The 15,212-nt window shown below is 43.1% G+C and overlaps 1 protein-coding gene across 4 annotated transcripts in view; it reads right to left on the bottom strand.

Moving 5' to 3' along the window:
- The window catches only part of TENM4 (teneurin transmembrane protein 4), a 358,687-nt gene that overhangs the window by 123,494 nt on the left and 219,981 nt on the right, over positions 1-15,212 (bottom strand). For 2 of the 4 annotated variants that reach the window (XM_086481677.1, XM_086481673.1), the window contains 2 exons: positions 8,113-8,298; positions 1,646-1,672 (listed from right to left, as the gene is read on the bottom strand). In XM_086481677.1, coding sequence (XP_086337803.1) covers positions 1,646-1,672; positions 8,113-8,298 — 213 coding nt within the window. The remainder of the gene's footprint in view (positions 1-1,645; positions 1,673-8,112; positions 8,299-15,212) is intronic. The other 2 variants (XM_086481675.1, XM_086481674.1) reach the window with 1 other exon arrangement.

Consider the following 15,212-nt stretch of genomic DNA (forward strand, 5'->3'; position numbering starts at 1 on the left):
TCTCATCTTTCCTATCCCCTTGGTGCCTGTCTGCTACCTTTTGATCCAACCTTCTTCAACACATGTTGAGACGAAAAGGAGGAGTCCTGGGCTTTTGATATGCAAAACACTGAGATGTGGAGCATTACCAGGAGGTTCTGACCACACCCCCTAGTGATGGCCCATATTTTCCTCTAAGGACGCCACCTTGATCTAAGGAGAATATACATTTTTTTTCTCCTTATTTAAAACAAGTCAAGCATGTTTTACCGATGCTAAGCAACGAGAGAAAAGTAACTACCACTGAACAATCCACTGATCAATAAACAGAGGTCCAAGGGCAGCTACCAGTTTCTGCATTACGCTGAAGATGAAAGTCTCCTTAATTAAACTGAGGACATTTCCTTATCATGAATATTTGTTTGTCTGTTCAAAGTTTTTCCCTATTTGCAATTGTACCTGAACCTGCCTTTAAGCCTCAACAGATACAAGAGAGAAACATTGGATTGCAAATTCATCCAGAGAAGTGAAGTCAGCGGGGCAACCATGTTTCTTGTCACACCACAAGAGCTCTATATGGCAGAGACTTCATTTTAACCGTTCACCGGACAAATATTTTGGCATATCTGTCCTTCTTCATCAGCCTCTCACAGCTGCTATTTCTGATTGCTCACAACCTGAAAAGGAGGGTAATGCTATGGAACTGATTTGTTCAACCTGATTTTTTGGTTTGTTTAACAAGCAAACATATGATGCTGCATGGTGTCAGCACTGCGTTGCTGTTAGTGTCAAATCAGCCACGTAGAAAGATATTCGTGTCCAACTCAATCATATTTATTGTCAGGTTGTTGTATTTAACTAGATGTGTGCTATTGCAACATTTTTAGAAAGCTAAGTGCATTGTGGAGTTGTCTATTTCTATTTAAAAGTCCTAAATTAATTTAGCTCATTGCTCTGATTGATCAACGACAGAGATATTTTGAAGATAGTAGACTACCTCTATTCTGTAACAGTTCAATTACTTTTCTTCTTCGCTGAAGAAAGACCTGGGTCCTAGGCTTGCTTTATGTTTATAAACAGGAACATAGGGTTGGGTTTTGTTGTAGTGTACATTAATGCAACGTCACTAATTTCAATAGATTTTGAGGATTCATACAACCAGAGGCTTTGTGGTCATAACATTTTTGTATTATGAAAAAAATTAATAATATATTATTACTCAAAGTTCCCACGTAAGACTTCGCAGTCGTGGATCAAAAACATGAAGACTCCACACAGAAAGTGCACTCACCTGCTTGTTACAAAATGGACCATAGACATTCAATTAAAACACATCACTGTACAGGGCTCCTGCTGCATTCACAGACACTTTTGTTTCCTCCTGACTTGCCTTACCTGGGTAGGAGGGGTGAGGATGAGAGATGATTTGGAGGGGAGGGCAGGGACAAGGGGACAGGTAGGAACACTGATATGATGTTAACACAGGGTCACAGCACTTACAGAGGTATTTCCTACCTAAATGACTGGAAAGTTCATCCTTCCAGACATTAGGGAGCACTTTGGTGATAATGAGGAAGAGATGCAACCTCCACACAGCATGTTCACGGTGCATTTTTTTTTAAAAGAAACACAAAGACAATAGGAAAAATAGGAAGGAAGAGCATACCTTTCACTACCTTATCCAGATAGTGAGCTTGGGAGATAAAAGACAGGACATTTAAGGTAGGATTGAATAAGTGCATTGCGGCTTACTACGAGACTGTGCAGGTGCTAGAAAGGCAAAGGAGAGTTCGCTGCGCTATGAAAAGAAAAACCTTGATTATGAGGAGAGAAAAAAGGAAGAAGGGTGGAGCACAGCCCTCCTCAGTCAAAGAGCTCAAGAAGGCTGTGTTTAGGCATCCAGTCATCTTTGCTCATTAAGATCAGGAAGAGAAACAGGAAAGCTTTATATATATATATTTATGTGTTTGTATATATATAGGTATATATATGTATAAATATATATATATATGGCAGAAACTTGAAATGCTCTGCTTATTTACAACCATCTACCTCTGTTTTACTGACTGCTTTTCTCTTCATCGGGAAAACCAAGTCATTTGAAAGTGCTCCACCTCACCTGATTGATTGTCTTCTATTTTTCTGCAAGTCCTGTGACCTTACCAGACTGGGAGAGGCTTTTCCCTGGATCTTCTTAATGGTAATACATTGCATTTATACAGAATCCTCTAGCCCCAGATCAAATAACTTTACAAATATGAAAACAACCCCATGGCAGCTCTACCAGATAGGTAAGTATTGACACACTCATTCCAAGGAGGGACAAAGAAAAAAAAAGAAAGTTATCGATGTAGTGGGAGCAGTCATGTGCCCAATTCCCATGGAACATTAATTTGGAAAACCACCTTCTAATGGATTTTCTGGGGTCAAACAGAAAGTTGGTGGAAAAGACACAGGCAGAAGGCAGGAGTCCTGCCTCGGAGAGCCCTTGCGCACGCCAGCAGGCGGCACTCTCTGTCCTAACAGCAGCTGGTCTTTATTAATAAATAAGAGGCTCTGAGTCTTGCACTTTTCTCTTTCACTGCCTGCTTAAACATTATTTCCCTTGTTCTCTTGTCCGCTCCCTGCAATCTCTCCCTTAGCTGTGTCCTGGTACCCTTTTGAAGAGGTATTTGTTTCAGGTTCGTTCACGCAGACCACCCACCTAGGAGGTCATAGACCTTGCAGGACTTATTTTTTCATCTTGTGAATCTGATGGATCCGTTGAAGCACTACTGTAAGTAAGCGGAGAGGGCTGGGAGGATCACAGCTAACCTCGTGTGGGGCAGTTAGGAGGCTTGGGAACGAGATTAACTAACGACCTTGGTGTAGCAGTAGTGATGCAGGAAGCACAGTATCACCGTCCGGTTGGATGGTGCCTGAAGCCTGGGAAGGTGTCTCTTGGATTTTGACATCCAGAGCAGCCCGACCTGTAAACTCAGGCAGCAGTCACTGTGCAGAGGATGGCAGTGGAGGCAGTTGCCAATGCCAACCACATGTCAGTTATGTGTCAACGCTATCTTGTAATCTGCAAAACAATGGGGGGCTTCTATGGGAATATTCCATGGTAGCACGAATCTTTCTTCTCTAAACCTCTATAGTCTCATTCCCATGCTATACTTCTGGCATTAAAATATCATCTCATTATCTACATATACTCCTTTGGAAACCCTCTGGGCGTGTAGGACTTACTGAGGAACTATGCAGAAGAAAAGCTATTTTTCTAAGGTGTCCTCTGCACCCAAAGGCTCTGCACTCAGCTCCATGTCACCACTGCCCTCCTGGAAGTCATTGTCCCCTCACATCTGCTACCGGAGGAGCTCATGTGAACATTTTTCAGTTTGAAAGTCTTCTCGTTTCACCAGCCTGAGATAACTTGGTTTGATTTGTCTGAAACACATTGGGAAGGATCACATGAGCATTTTTCTTGGCTCATAGAGAGGGAAGAGACAAGCAAAAGATGCTGGGGGTAAGTCCTCTGGCAGGACTTCTTCCTCAGCACACGCCTCAGCACGCGCTCCCTCTTCATTTTCTAAATACCCTTTTTCCTTTTATCTTCCCTGTGGGGTGAAGAGGACAGAGCCTCAGTGAAATCATTGGAGTCAAACTGAGATCCCACAAATTTGAAGGAGAGGAGAAAGCAGCCGTTCATTGCTGAACCAGTGATGGCGCAAGAAGTTTATATCACAGGGGCAGCGAAAAAGACTGTCTTTGAAGTTCATCTGTGCTTAATATTTACTGTCAAATATGCTGCCAAACTACTTAAGGCCAGATTACCTTCAGCTTGATGCAAAACCATGTCAGTACAAAGCAGCAAGCACATATCTTCCACTGACTGCTACAACCATGGTCTTTTCTTGCCCAGAGGTACCCATCTCAACTAGGCAGGGTGGGTGCCAGAAGGTGAAACACGGCTCAGCTTCTGCTGCAGATACACCTGAGCGCTGCAGAGAGCTGACTACATCTTCTCTGTTGGGCTGAGGGTAGCAAGAACCTTCACCAGACACTCACAGGCCGACTTTATGTTGGGCTGCACATGAACTGAGCTGCTTTTTGCAAGTAAATGGCCCAAGTGACGTGTTAGAAAGCTGGGGAAAAGAGACCAGGATCCACCTGTAGTGTGCCTTGTCTGGATTCCAGCTGCTGCAGCAGAAACCAAAAGGCACTGATTACAACCCCAGATATTCAGAGCATGTGTGATTATTTATGCAAGAAGGGTGATGAAAGGCAAACCTAAAGGGGCAGATTTCTCCAAAATCAGAAGTTTGCTAAGCAAAACAAAAAACCAGCCCGATAGTGCCAAAAGCAGAAGCCCATGCAGGACAGGCTGTCTGCCTGTCTGTCTAGGCATACAACATCAGTGCGTGCCAGGACCAGATTTTCAAAAGGAGGTAAGGATGTAGCTTTTGCAGAGATCAATGGGAATTAGGCACTGAGGTGCTCTGAAAACCCTGCTAGGTAGGCTGTTGCGTGTTTAGAGAGCTAACTGCTCACCCCTCACCACTCTGGAGACCCTGTAATATTCAGGTGCAGCAACTAAACTTCAAGTGAGGGCTTTGGATTTGTGTCGAGGTTGTTCAAGGATGATGGACGTCCCAACTCCACCACATAGGGAAATCCTCTCTGCCATTATTTTTCTGAACAACCCTAATATGGATCAAGGGATTAAGGCTTGTTGCTAGTAAAACATCACACAGAGAGATTCACAGATACAATCTCAGTGCAAGGCCCGTGTAAGTGGAGTGAAGTCTCCCTTCAGATCTCTGAGGTGGGATGCACAGCACCTGGGGCATATCCAGGCCATATCATCAAATTTGAGGCCAGGCTCTTACAGCCCTGGGAAATTTCTGGAGTTGTTAAACCCAGAAAATTTTCTGTGGTGCTACCTGCAAACTAATCCCGTAGAGTAGCCTACAACAGAGCTGAGTTGTAATCTGGCCTTTCAGAGCCCACACTAAGAGGGCTTATTTCACCTCAAGAGGGCTTATTTCACCTCAACGCTCCTAAAACCCACCATGCTCCCTGGATGGGGTTTCATAGAATCATAGAATAGTTTGGGTTGGAAGGAACCTTCAGAGGTCATTTAGTCCAGCACCCCTGCACGAGCAGGGACATCTTTAGCTTGGGCCAGAACAGAAGAAAGCTGAATTCTTGCACTGTTTCTAACTGGGGGCAAATTTGGAATATGCTGGAGAACCCATCACAGGAGTCTTGCACTGTGGCTGTTGTCATGTTTGTTTTTTTTTCCTTTAAGAAATTAGAGTAAATCAATTGAACCATTCTGCTGGGTTTCAGGATTCCTGCAGTTATATAATCAACTTTCTGTTCTACTTCTAATCTTTTGCCTGGATGCGCCAAGTTTGCTGAATTAGGGTGATGAATGCAAGCTTCTGCATTAATTTCCTGGCTGGGAATTAACTGGGGTTCCTCTAATGAAATCTCTGAATGTGAGCAATCAAGCTAGTATATTTGGTAACACGACTCTATGTATGAGCAAACAAAATTAATCCACTGGGATCAGAGTTCCCTCGAACACCGTAAGAGTCTCCTATGACCTACAAAACAAAAGGATTTCTTACTCTCAAACATGCTCAACAGGAAATGGAAGAAGTGTCCTTTACTTGTATCATCCATTTCTACCATGTTACCTGCACACATGGCAAGAGTGTTAAAGCATCACTTCAGCAATGGGGTTTTATGCTTGTCAGTGCTAAAGCAAACCGGGCCATGACACAGACATAGAAGGAATTACTGTCAACAGAACAAGTTGCCATGCAGGGAAATTACACAAGGACAAGGGGAATGCTTTCCACATACTTAATGTAATTCCAAGTCAATGTCCTTTCATCTGTGCCAATATAACTAGCTTATTACTCCTTCTAAAGCTATTCAATTTTCTTGGATATTTATGACTTTGCCAAATCTCCTTTACATTCTACACATTTATCAACGAAATATTCTGTAGGAAATACTGTTTACAGCTTCAGAGGCATGAGACTATGTACAAATTTGTTGCTAAATCACCATGCAAGAAGATGAGAAGGGGGGGGGGGGGGAAGTGAAAAGAAACAGAATTTCTCCAGCACTCTAAATATTAAAGAATGATTCCTGAACCAAGGCAGCACTGCAACAGGAAGGCAGTACCACACAAAATGATAGTGTGCACCAGTAACACCTCGATGCTGACTGCATTGCGGTGCTGGCCTTTCCCATGATAACACGGATTCTTTATACTCAGAGTGAGGAATACTACAAATAATGGGGTAAATTTAATTACCATGAAAGATAAAAGCTTGTTGTTCAAAACCAATCTGGGAATATCAGCTGTGTGGAGAAATATCATACACTGAACTAGTGGCATTTTGGTTTTGCAGCACAACTAATAAAATGGCACTGAGGGTATGAGTCAGGCTTTTTTTTTAATGCATAAATGATTTTCGTATGAAATTGTCCCCTGGATTTAAGGCCTTTTGCTAAACTTTTTTTTTTCTTTTTCTTCCTTTTAAAACCCATTCATGAATCCGTGTTGCTTTCCAAATCAAAGTGTTTGAACACAAGGCTATAACATAATACTATAGAAACACAGGATTCCAATTAACACAGGACTGCTCTCTTTTAATTTTAAAGTCATTTAAGAAAGGGTTTTTTTTTAATTCCTTCCTCACAAAAAGAAATGCAAGCTGCTAGGGCCATAGAAAAGAAAGCAGAATATAATGTCTCCTAAGGAGAGGAAGTTTCGAGGGCTACATATTTTTCACTAGGGGTGCAGTTGGAGACTGTAATGGAGTAGGGTGACATTAGTGTAAATAAATGATAAGTAGAACTGAGCCACAGATATGGCTTGTGCCATTACCCTAATGCTGGAATTAAAATATTGTGATCAGGCTTCACTTCTTGTCAGTCTTTGTGCGTGCAAACTTACCTGGTGTTCAAGCAAAGACAGGGATGTCTGCACGTAACTAAGTTGATAATCTACGTAGGGAACCATGCTGATGTTTGCCCAGGTAGGGCTAGTGGTTAACTTTGACATAGCATGATTTAGATGTATCATGGCATAATGAAAGCAACATAGAGGTAAATTTTCTTATCTTTAAAAGAAGCTGATTAAACCAATATGACTGGAGAAGAATTCTCACTCTGGAAGAACTCTCCTAAAGTCAACTGTTTTTTTTCAGGTCCACACAGGCATTATTGAGGGCAGAACTGGATTCATTAATTTAGTTGCCATTAATGTATAATAAATGGTATCTGGGGAGTTTTAATGCTACTGATTTTATAGCATGACTATGGAATAGGGACTAAAGTGGTTGACTGCGTGACAGTCAGAAAAAAGGAAGAAGGGAAAATGCATTAAGTTAAGTGAGATGAAGGAGGAAGGTAAAGACAAGCCAGTTCATTAATGATGCTGCAAATTGCTTAAGGCGAGAACTGCACCTCTTTGCATGATTTCGGCGTATTGGTGGCACTTTATTAATAATAATAATAGACACAACACTGAGAGCTCAAGGTAAGTGCCAGGTGCATGAGGAATACAGAACCAAAGAGAGGGAAATGAAATGGTTAGAAAGGCAGCAGAGCAGACGAGGGATAAGCAAGACAGAATTAAATACCAGCCAGAAGTCATCTGACGGCCGTTGCCTCTTTTATACTGGCAAGCAAAGTGGCAGTGCAAACAATGGAGCAAAAAAAAAGGAAATAAAACTTTAAATCAGATGCATGTTTCTGAAAATGCTGTCGCCATAGCAGAGAGAAGTCTTGGAGGCCACAGAAAGACCTTTCAAGAGCAGCAAAGTAGGATTTTTTAAGAGCGCCTAGCTGACATTTGACAGCTTGTCTCTGTGAGATCAAACACCACATAGGTATACCTCATGTCTGATAATAAAATATAAAATATATACACAGCCATGTCATCAACAAATGAAAGGACATTTTGCCTTGTTCCCACATGAAAATGTATGATGTCAGAACTTGAAATCCAAGAACAAAGGTGCTCATGCTACACTAAGTCACACATATTCAATTAAGCATGCGTCTTTTCTCCTCCCTGATCATCAAGTATTCTTTTAAAAGTAGTCGGTTTTTCTTTCTCCCTACCAATAGTGCAGTGCTCTCCGTTCCAGCCCGGGCTGCATTCACACTTGCCATCCCGGCATGTCCCGTGCTCATTGCAGCGTGGGTGACACGCTCGCTGATCACAGGCTGTGCCCATCCATCCCTCCTCGCAGCGGCAGGTGCCTCCGACACAAATGCCGTGTCCTCCGCAGTCCGCTGCACAAATCTCTGTGGGAGAGGAGAGAAGAGAGAGGAGGGGATATGGGTGGAGAGAAGGGAGAGGGGGGAAAATCCAGTGTTATTGTTAAGAAAAGCAGCCACACTTCACTACCTCGCCTTACGGGGCAATGAAAGGAATTCCTGGAGCTCATAACGCTAATCCTTCCTGACAATAAGAATCTAATAAGTATATTACAAAAAAGAGATGGACATGGATTGCAGAGATCTGCTGTGATTGATCCTCCTATTTGCTTTCTAATTCTCTTTGACTCCTCGCGCTTTTGTGATCACCAAATCCGAAGGGGAAGGCTCTTCCAATAAGCAGAACAAAAGTCACATTTAATTAAAATCCGGTTAAGTATGGAAACAATATGCTGATAAACTACTGATGCTAAAGTTAAGTGCTGGCAAAGCCTGTTTTGGCTTGTTAACCTATGGTTCTGGGGAAGAGATTCATTAAAACCCTTCTCTTTTTAAAGTTAATATAAAATATTTCTATTTCTACTGAGTCTGCACATCTGCTATGTCCTCGTTCTCCTACCACCCCGTTAAAAATCCCCTCTCAGGCATTCAGAGGTACGACCACGCTCTTTTTGTGAGCACTGGAGTTGATAAGATGATGCTTGATCCGAAGTCTTATTGGAGTTAATGGAAGCATGGAATCACAGCTGGATATTTCGGTACTTACCTCCAAAAAGGAGCAGAGCTAAAGGACATTGGCTTTTCAGGGGGGCTGGCCTTCCCACCCTCCATGAGCCCCAGTGGGCATGAGGACACAGATGTGCATCATATTTTTGTCTAACACTAAGCTTTTGGCTAAAACCTGGCATACCCTTGGCATGAATTTGGGAGACTTCATATTTTCATCTGCACTGTATTTGCCTGGAAAAATGAGACTTGGTGGAGAACAGGTACCCGCAAGTCAGGTGTTAAAGGGCCTGTTACCACCATTACTATACAGGACTGATATAAAGGAAAAAAATTAAAACTAAATACTGACGTGGTGTTATACTGCAGATGAAACGAAGTGAATCTGTTTCTTCTTCTCCAGGTTCATCACCTGACTGCTCACTTTCAATCTCTCATAAACGATGACTGCACTCTCCTCTTTTCAATAGGAGGAGAGGCGATTCAGACAATCAGGTCTTCCCCTTTCTCTCTGTCTTCTGCCTTGCTTCTAGATCGGATTCAACTTTCCCAAATGTTTTGGACTCAAGCCTTCTGCTTGACTGAGCCATTTTATAGATTTTACAGGGTAAGGACACCGTTCCCTTTGGGGAGAGTGGAGAGAAGATGTGAACAGAAGAAATTTTGAGCAGGGCTCAGCTGGAAGCCCAGAAAGGGGTACCAGGGTACTCCGAAGAGCATCTTTTCCCTCTGTCCCCCCAGCTATGTACCCCCACAATGAATATCTCAGACACCAGTCCATCCCCAGTGCCTGTCTTCGTGTCTCTGAGCATAGTAAGTGCAGTATTCAGGCCTTGAGGCTTGTGGGGGAAGGCCAACTGGTATTATACAAGATATTTACTCTGGGTCACTGGCTGCACATAAAATATTCAAAACTACTCAGCCTGCATTAGCATCACACCTGACTGAAATCCAGCCTTACTTAAGTTGCCCATAGTCTTTTGCTAATTAACAGTGCCTGTAACAGGAAGCTTGGGCTGTTTGGGGACATTTGACATGCTCCTGATATGGGTTTGGAACATCCACTTCAACCTGAGAAGGAAGGTTTTGCACCCCAGGAGAGAGCTGCAAGGGCTTCAGTCCCTTACGCTGAAATGGACTCTTGTCTCCAAGGACCACAGAGAGTTCTTCAGACAGTGGTAACTATGGTGGTAACAACAGTCATGCTTTGCATGTCTGGAAAACACCTCGTCGTTCAAATGCGACATGAATACAGTATCTAGCTCCTGCTTGCTATACGGCTCAAGGTGGTAGAAGAGTTGCCAGTTGAACTCCTTTTGCTGCAGTGTCTTGGCTGTCTCCAAACCCTCCCAAACATTTAGTCCTATATACTTAAATCTCTAATGAAAGACCTTTCGAGTTCAAATGTGCTTAAGACACTCAGGAGCTTCTCTGTTCCATCTAGAGTCAAACTTGCAAAAGTATTTGGGCACTTTGTGTGCTTAAACCGAGAATGTGCACATACCACTTTGCTGCCGAGATGTTACAGCATCTAATGTAAGCTTTACAGGAAATCAGTCGAAATTACACTATCAAAAACTTAAGGCATGTCTGAGGAAGGACTCTGGAGTTGCTGTCAGAAGATTTTACTTTGCATGTGGCATTGAGACACAGATTTTCACAGCTCCTAGATGCGAGGGAGGTAGTATCATACTACAGTGCCCGTTATGAACACAAGGGGTGGGCAATTATCGACTTGCTAAAGGTCTGGAGCCCAGCCGTGTGTGTTTTCTACCCCTTTTCCCCAACTGCCAGACAGCACTGCAATGGAGCGTGGGCTGGTCAGGATGGTATGTGAACACACAGGACCTGCAAGTTAGCTAACGTAGCAATAAAGCTACACTGAAAAAAAAAAAAAAATTGTCTCTCCTTGGCTGACCTGATGAAAAAAGTCTGGAGGAGGATAAAGGAAACAGCAGATAAAAAATAAAAAGCTGGATTTATGGTACTAAAATTTCAGCAAGCTGAGAAGTAATGCCTTGGGAAAGTACAAAATCTGAGACTGCTGGTATTTAAGCCCAAACTAGAAAAGTATTGTTGTAGCCTCTGGTGTTTCCCAGCAGCCTTTCACCATAGAGCGGCTCTAGGTTTGGATGGAAACCACTCCTCTGGTTACTGGCTCACATTCTTTATTCGTACGTGTGGAACATTGCCCCTCAGAATACTAAATAACATATATTTCTTGTTCCAAGTTTACCAAGAAATCCAGAGAATGTCAGCTTCCTTACTTCACATCTTCACTGTGTTCTGTTCCCTAGCTTTGACCTTCGGGGTCCCGTCTCTAAAATGGGGATACCACTGGTACCCTCAAGCCCAGTGATATGCACTGTGAATAGCCTCTGCTGCTGCCTGTGAAGCTCTGAAATTCCAAAGAGACAAACATCTCCAGTGACAGACAGGAAAAAGGGCATCTTGGAGGACTCGTCCCCTTGTGACTCCAAAGTCCACATGATCATATTAAGGACTTCGCTATTATTTACTTAATACTTTATCTTTGGTTTAAGAATGATAATGAGTCTGAGTACTAGCGGTTATTTTTTGATGTTAAGACGTTATTTCTGTTTTCACAGATCATAAAATCATAGAACAGTCTGGGCTGGAAGGGACCTTTCAAGGCCATCTAGTCCAACCCCCCTGCAGGGAGCAGGGACATCTTTAGCTACATCAGGTTGCTGAAAGCCCTGTCCAACCTGGTCTTGAAGGTTTCCAGGAATGGGACTTCTACCACCTCTCTGGGCAGCCTGTGCCAGTGTTTCACCATCCTCAGCATAGAACATTTCTTCCTTATATCTAGTCTAAATCTAACCTCTTTTGGGTTAAAACCATCAGCCCTTGTCCTGTTGCTACAGGCCCTATTAAAAGTTTGTCCTCATCTTTCTTATAAGCCCACTTTAAGTACTAGAAGGCTGCAACAAGGTCTCCCTGGAGCCTTCTCTTCTCCAGGTTGAACAACCCCAACTGTCTCAGTCCTTCTGCGTAGCAGAGGTGCTCCAGCCCCCTGATCATCTTCGTGGCTTCCTCTGGACCCGCTCGAGCAGGTCCATGTCTTTCTTGTGCTGAGGACCCCAGAGCTGGACGCAGCCCTGCAGGGGGGTCTCACCAGAGCGGAGCAGAGGGGCAGAATCACCTCCCTCGACCTGCTGCCCACGCTGCTCTGGGTGCAGCCCAGGATATGGTTGGCCTTCTGGGCTGTGAGCGCCCATTGCTGGGCCATCTCCAGCTTTTTGTCCACCAGAACCCCTGAATGCTTCTCGGCAGGGCTGCCCTCAATTCCTTCATCCTCCAGACTGTATCGATACCAGGGGCTGCCCTGACCCAGTTGCAGGACCCTGCAGATGAAGTAAACAAGGCATAAAGAAGTGAAGTGATGGGTCTACAGGAACCTGTGACAGGCACAGGACCTCCTAGATGTCCTGGTATCCAGTTTTGTGTCCTGTTGGTAAGACAGGGAAATGCAGCTCATAGTAGGTCAGATATCTACAGGTTGGTTGTGGAGGAAAAAAAAGTGGAGACAAAAGGAAGCTATTTGGAGTGACAGCCAGAAGGATTCTTGGAGTTATTTAAAGGTGTGAAACTAGGATAATGGAGTGACATTCAAAAATGGTGAAGAGAGGAAAAAAAAGCACTTTCTGAAAGGCAGACTCTCTGCGGAGTCATTCCTATGAAAAGGGATGGAAAACCCACTGGGACATTTACATCTCGACTGAAACATTTCTCAGACAACATGCTGCCAAGGAACAGTTTTACACACACAGGCCAGGGACACGCACTGCATGATCCAAACCAAACAGATCCCAGGCTAACCCAGAGTGGGAACGCTGGCCACATTTTGGGTTTCATCTCCCACCCAGCTGAGACCCCAGCCATACCACCACCCACGCACACAATAGAGTGCCAGCTCCAGGTTAGGAATGTCTAACTCATATATAATGGATATATAAGGTGGTTTGGATTCCCAGGCCCCAAGAGCTGTAATAAAGACCCTCAGCTGCGAGAAACACTTGTGAAGCAAACCACTTACGACAGTCTCCCCAAGACATAGTTTAATTATTTCTGACAGGGAACCAGGAGCCAGGAACTCTCAAATCTAAATCTTCCATTTAGCTGCCAGTTTAAAGATAGATGGGAACCATACAATTTAAACAGCCTTACAACACACATCCTGCTGTACGCCCTGGCCCTTTATAACATGGTGCTCTTAAACACTCACAGGTTTCTAATGTGTGATTAAATAGTCAGAGTAGCTTTTACTTTTCTGGTGGCACTTAAAAAAAAATGATCAAAATGGATTTTGGATTAAGTTTCCATCTAAAACCAGGTCTTTTTGGGCAGCTCAAGATGACTAAGGCTGATTTACAGAAAAGGGCAGGTGAATCGTTTCTTCATCATTCAGTCCCAGGGACAGAATTTGCCACCTCTGTTCTTATTACAAGCTGCATTTTTTTTTTGGTACATTTCCCAGTTCTGCTGTTAAAATTAGAGGACATGATTAGCTACCATCTGAGCTGCGTGAGCAAATGAGAAGGAAAGCTTTTAATTCTCCTATTACAGTATTCACAGACTGGCCAGCTGCACTATATTGCTCCTGCCTATTTAAGCTTAGTTAGAACGCTGTGCTTGTGCATAAAAGACCTGCCTGTTAAATATTTTCACACCAGCTGTTCCCAAAAGGTGACTAAATATTTCCTTTCATCTTTAATCTCTTCCACTGTTTGTATGAACAGCTTAGCCATTCCTTATCCTTTCCTAGAGGTGCACTGTGTTTTACTTCATCTTGCCGTGCAGCTCTCAAAGCCACCCATAGTTCCTTGAAGGAACTTCTGAGCAAATCTGGTGCCCAGTTCTAAAGGCAAATACGAGGCTTACTGTCTTCAAAAGGTACAATCAGCCCAGACACCTCTGTGGGAAATACCTGGACTTTGAGTAATACCCTGTATTTTTCTCCCTAACACTTGCATTTACCAGACGGTGCTGATGGACATCAATTGATCCATGGATGCAGGCTTTTATCTAAGGGACCAAGTTAATTTCTACTTTACCATCTGGGTTTTCACCATGTTACTGTCTAGGACTGGTGTCTTTCACTGCCTGGATCTCACCTCACCTTATGTCACACTCTTACCTGAAGAACTAAATTGAGCCTAGTTGCCCTCTGTGGGTTAAGGAGGAAAGACAGGCAGCTCTAGAGGATGGATCACCTAAAAACTCTTTCATGGAGAACTTCTGGAGCAGACTGTGCTCAAGGCACAGTTGAGTTTTGGGTCATTCACCTAGGCGTCTCAGGTGTGTCACAAACATTATCCATAGAAAACAATAATGCCATTCCAACAGGATTCTGGTTATTTTGTCATGCAAATAGCCAAAATAGAACTGATTCATCTTCAGTTTCAGGACCTGCTCTATTCCATCACTGCTCACCCCCACTGGGTACTAGCCCATGAGTCCAGCCTCAACTGCCTGATGGCTAATTTTTAGACAAATGTCTTTTTTTTTTTTTTTTTTTTCTCATTATCCCCTCGTGACTGGGGGAAAGATTTCCCTCTGATCTCTAAAGGCTGCCTCAGAATTCCTCAACGTTCTCTTAAAGATCCTAATCCACCTTGAAACCAACCCAAAATCTTGACAGTGGCTGCTCATGTGCCTTAACTTCTCCATACTGCATTGACAAAAACTGTGTTGCAATTTTATTCTGCCTCCACCAGAATGTCTTTGTCTGTTGTTCTTCACTTAATGCTTAAGAATCTCAGCTATCTGAGGCCAAGATTATCCTTTTTGTTCTGCGTTTGCACTGTGCCAGGTGTAATGAGGGCACAGCCCATTAACAGCACTTCAGAACTAAGAATACTAAAGCAATTACTCACACAAATAAGAACCTTTTACCTGATTCTTTCTTTATTTCTTTTTTTTTTTTTCATATCCTGCCAAAGCCTGACCCAAATTTGTCCCCTGAAGAATAAAAAGTCTGCTATGTTGCCTTTGATATTTCATAAGAAAAGTGGTAAAAGAGACTTATCAAACACTAGCCACCAGTGTAATGCTTTGTTCATGGCCCTTTTTAATTGGTATAACAGACACGGTAGCTTCCAACACAGGAAGTGGCGTAATCCAGAATTTCATATTATTTTCACATTACATTAAAGAATTGGGTTGGGAAAGGGATAATGATGTTAATTTGTGCTTCATTTATGGCAAATCCATTTTTACATGTTTACCCCATCCCCCCCAAATCCTAAAAT

Source organism: Leptosomus discolor, chromosome 1 (genome assembly GCF_034619465.1).
Source record: "Leptosomus discolor isolate bLepDis1 chromosome 1, bLepDis1.hap2, whole genome shotgun sequence".
NCBI classification, from domain to species: domain Eukaryota; kingdom Metazoa; phylum Chordata; class Aves; order Leptosomiformes; family Leptosomidae; genus Leptosomus; species Leptosomus discolor.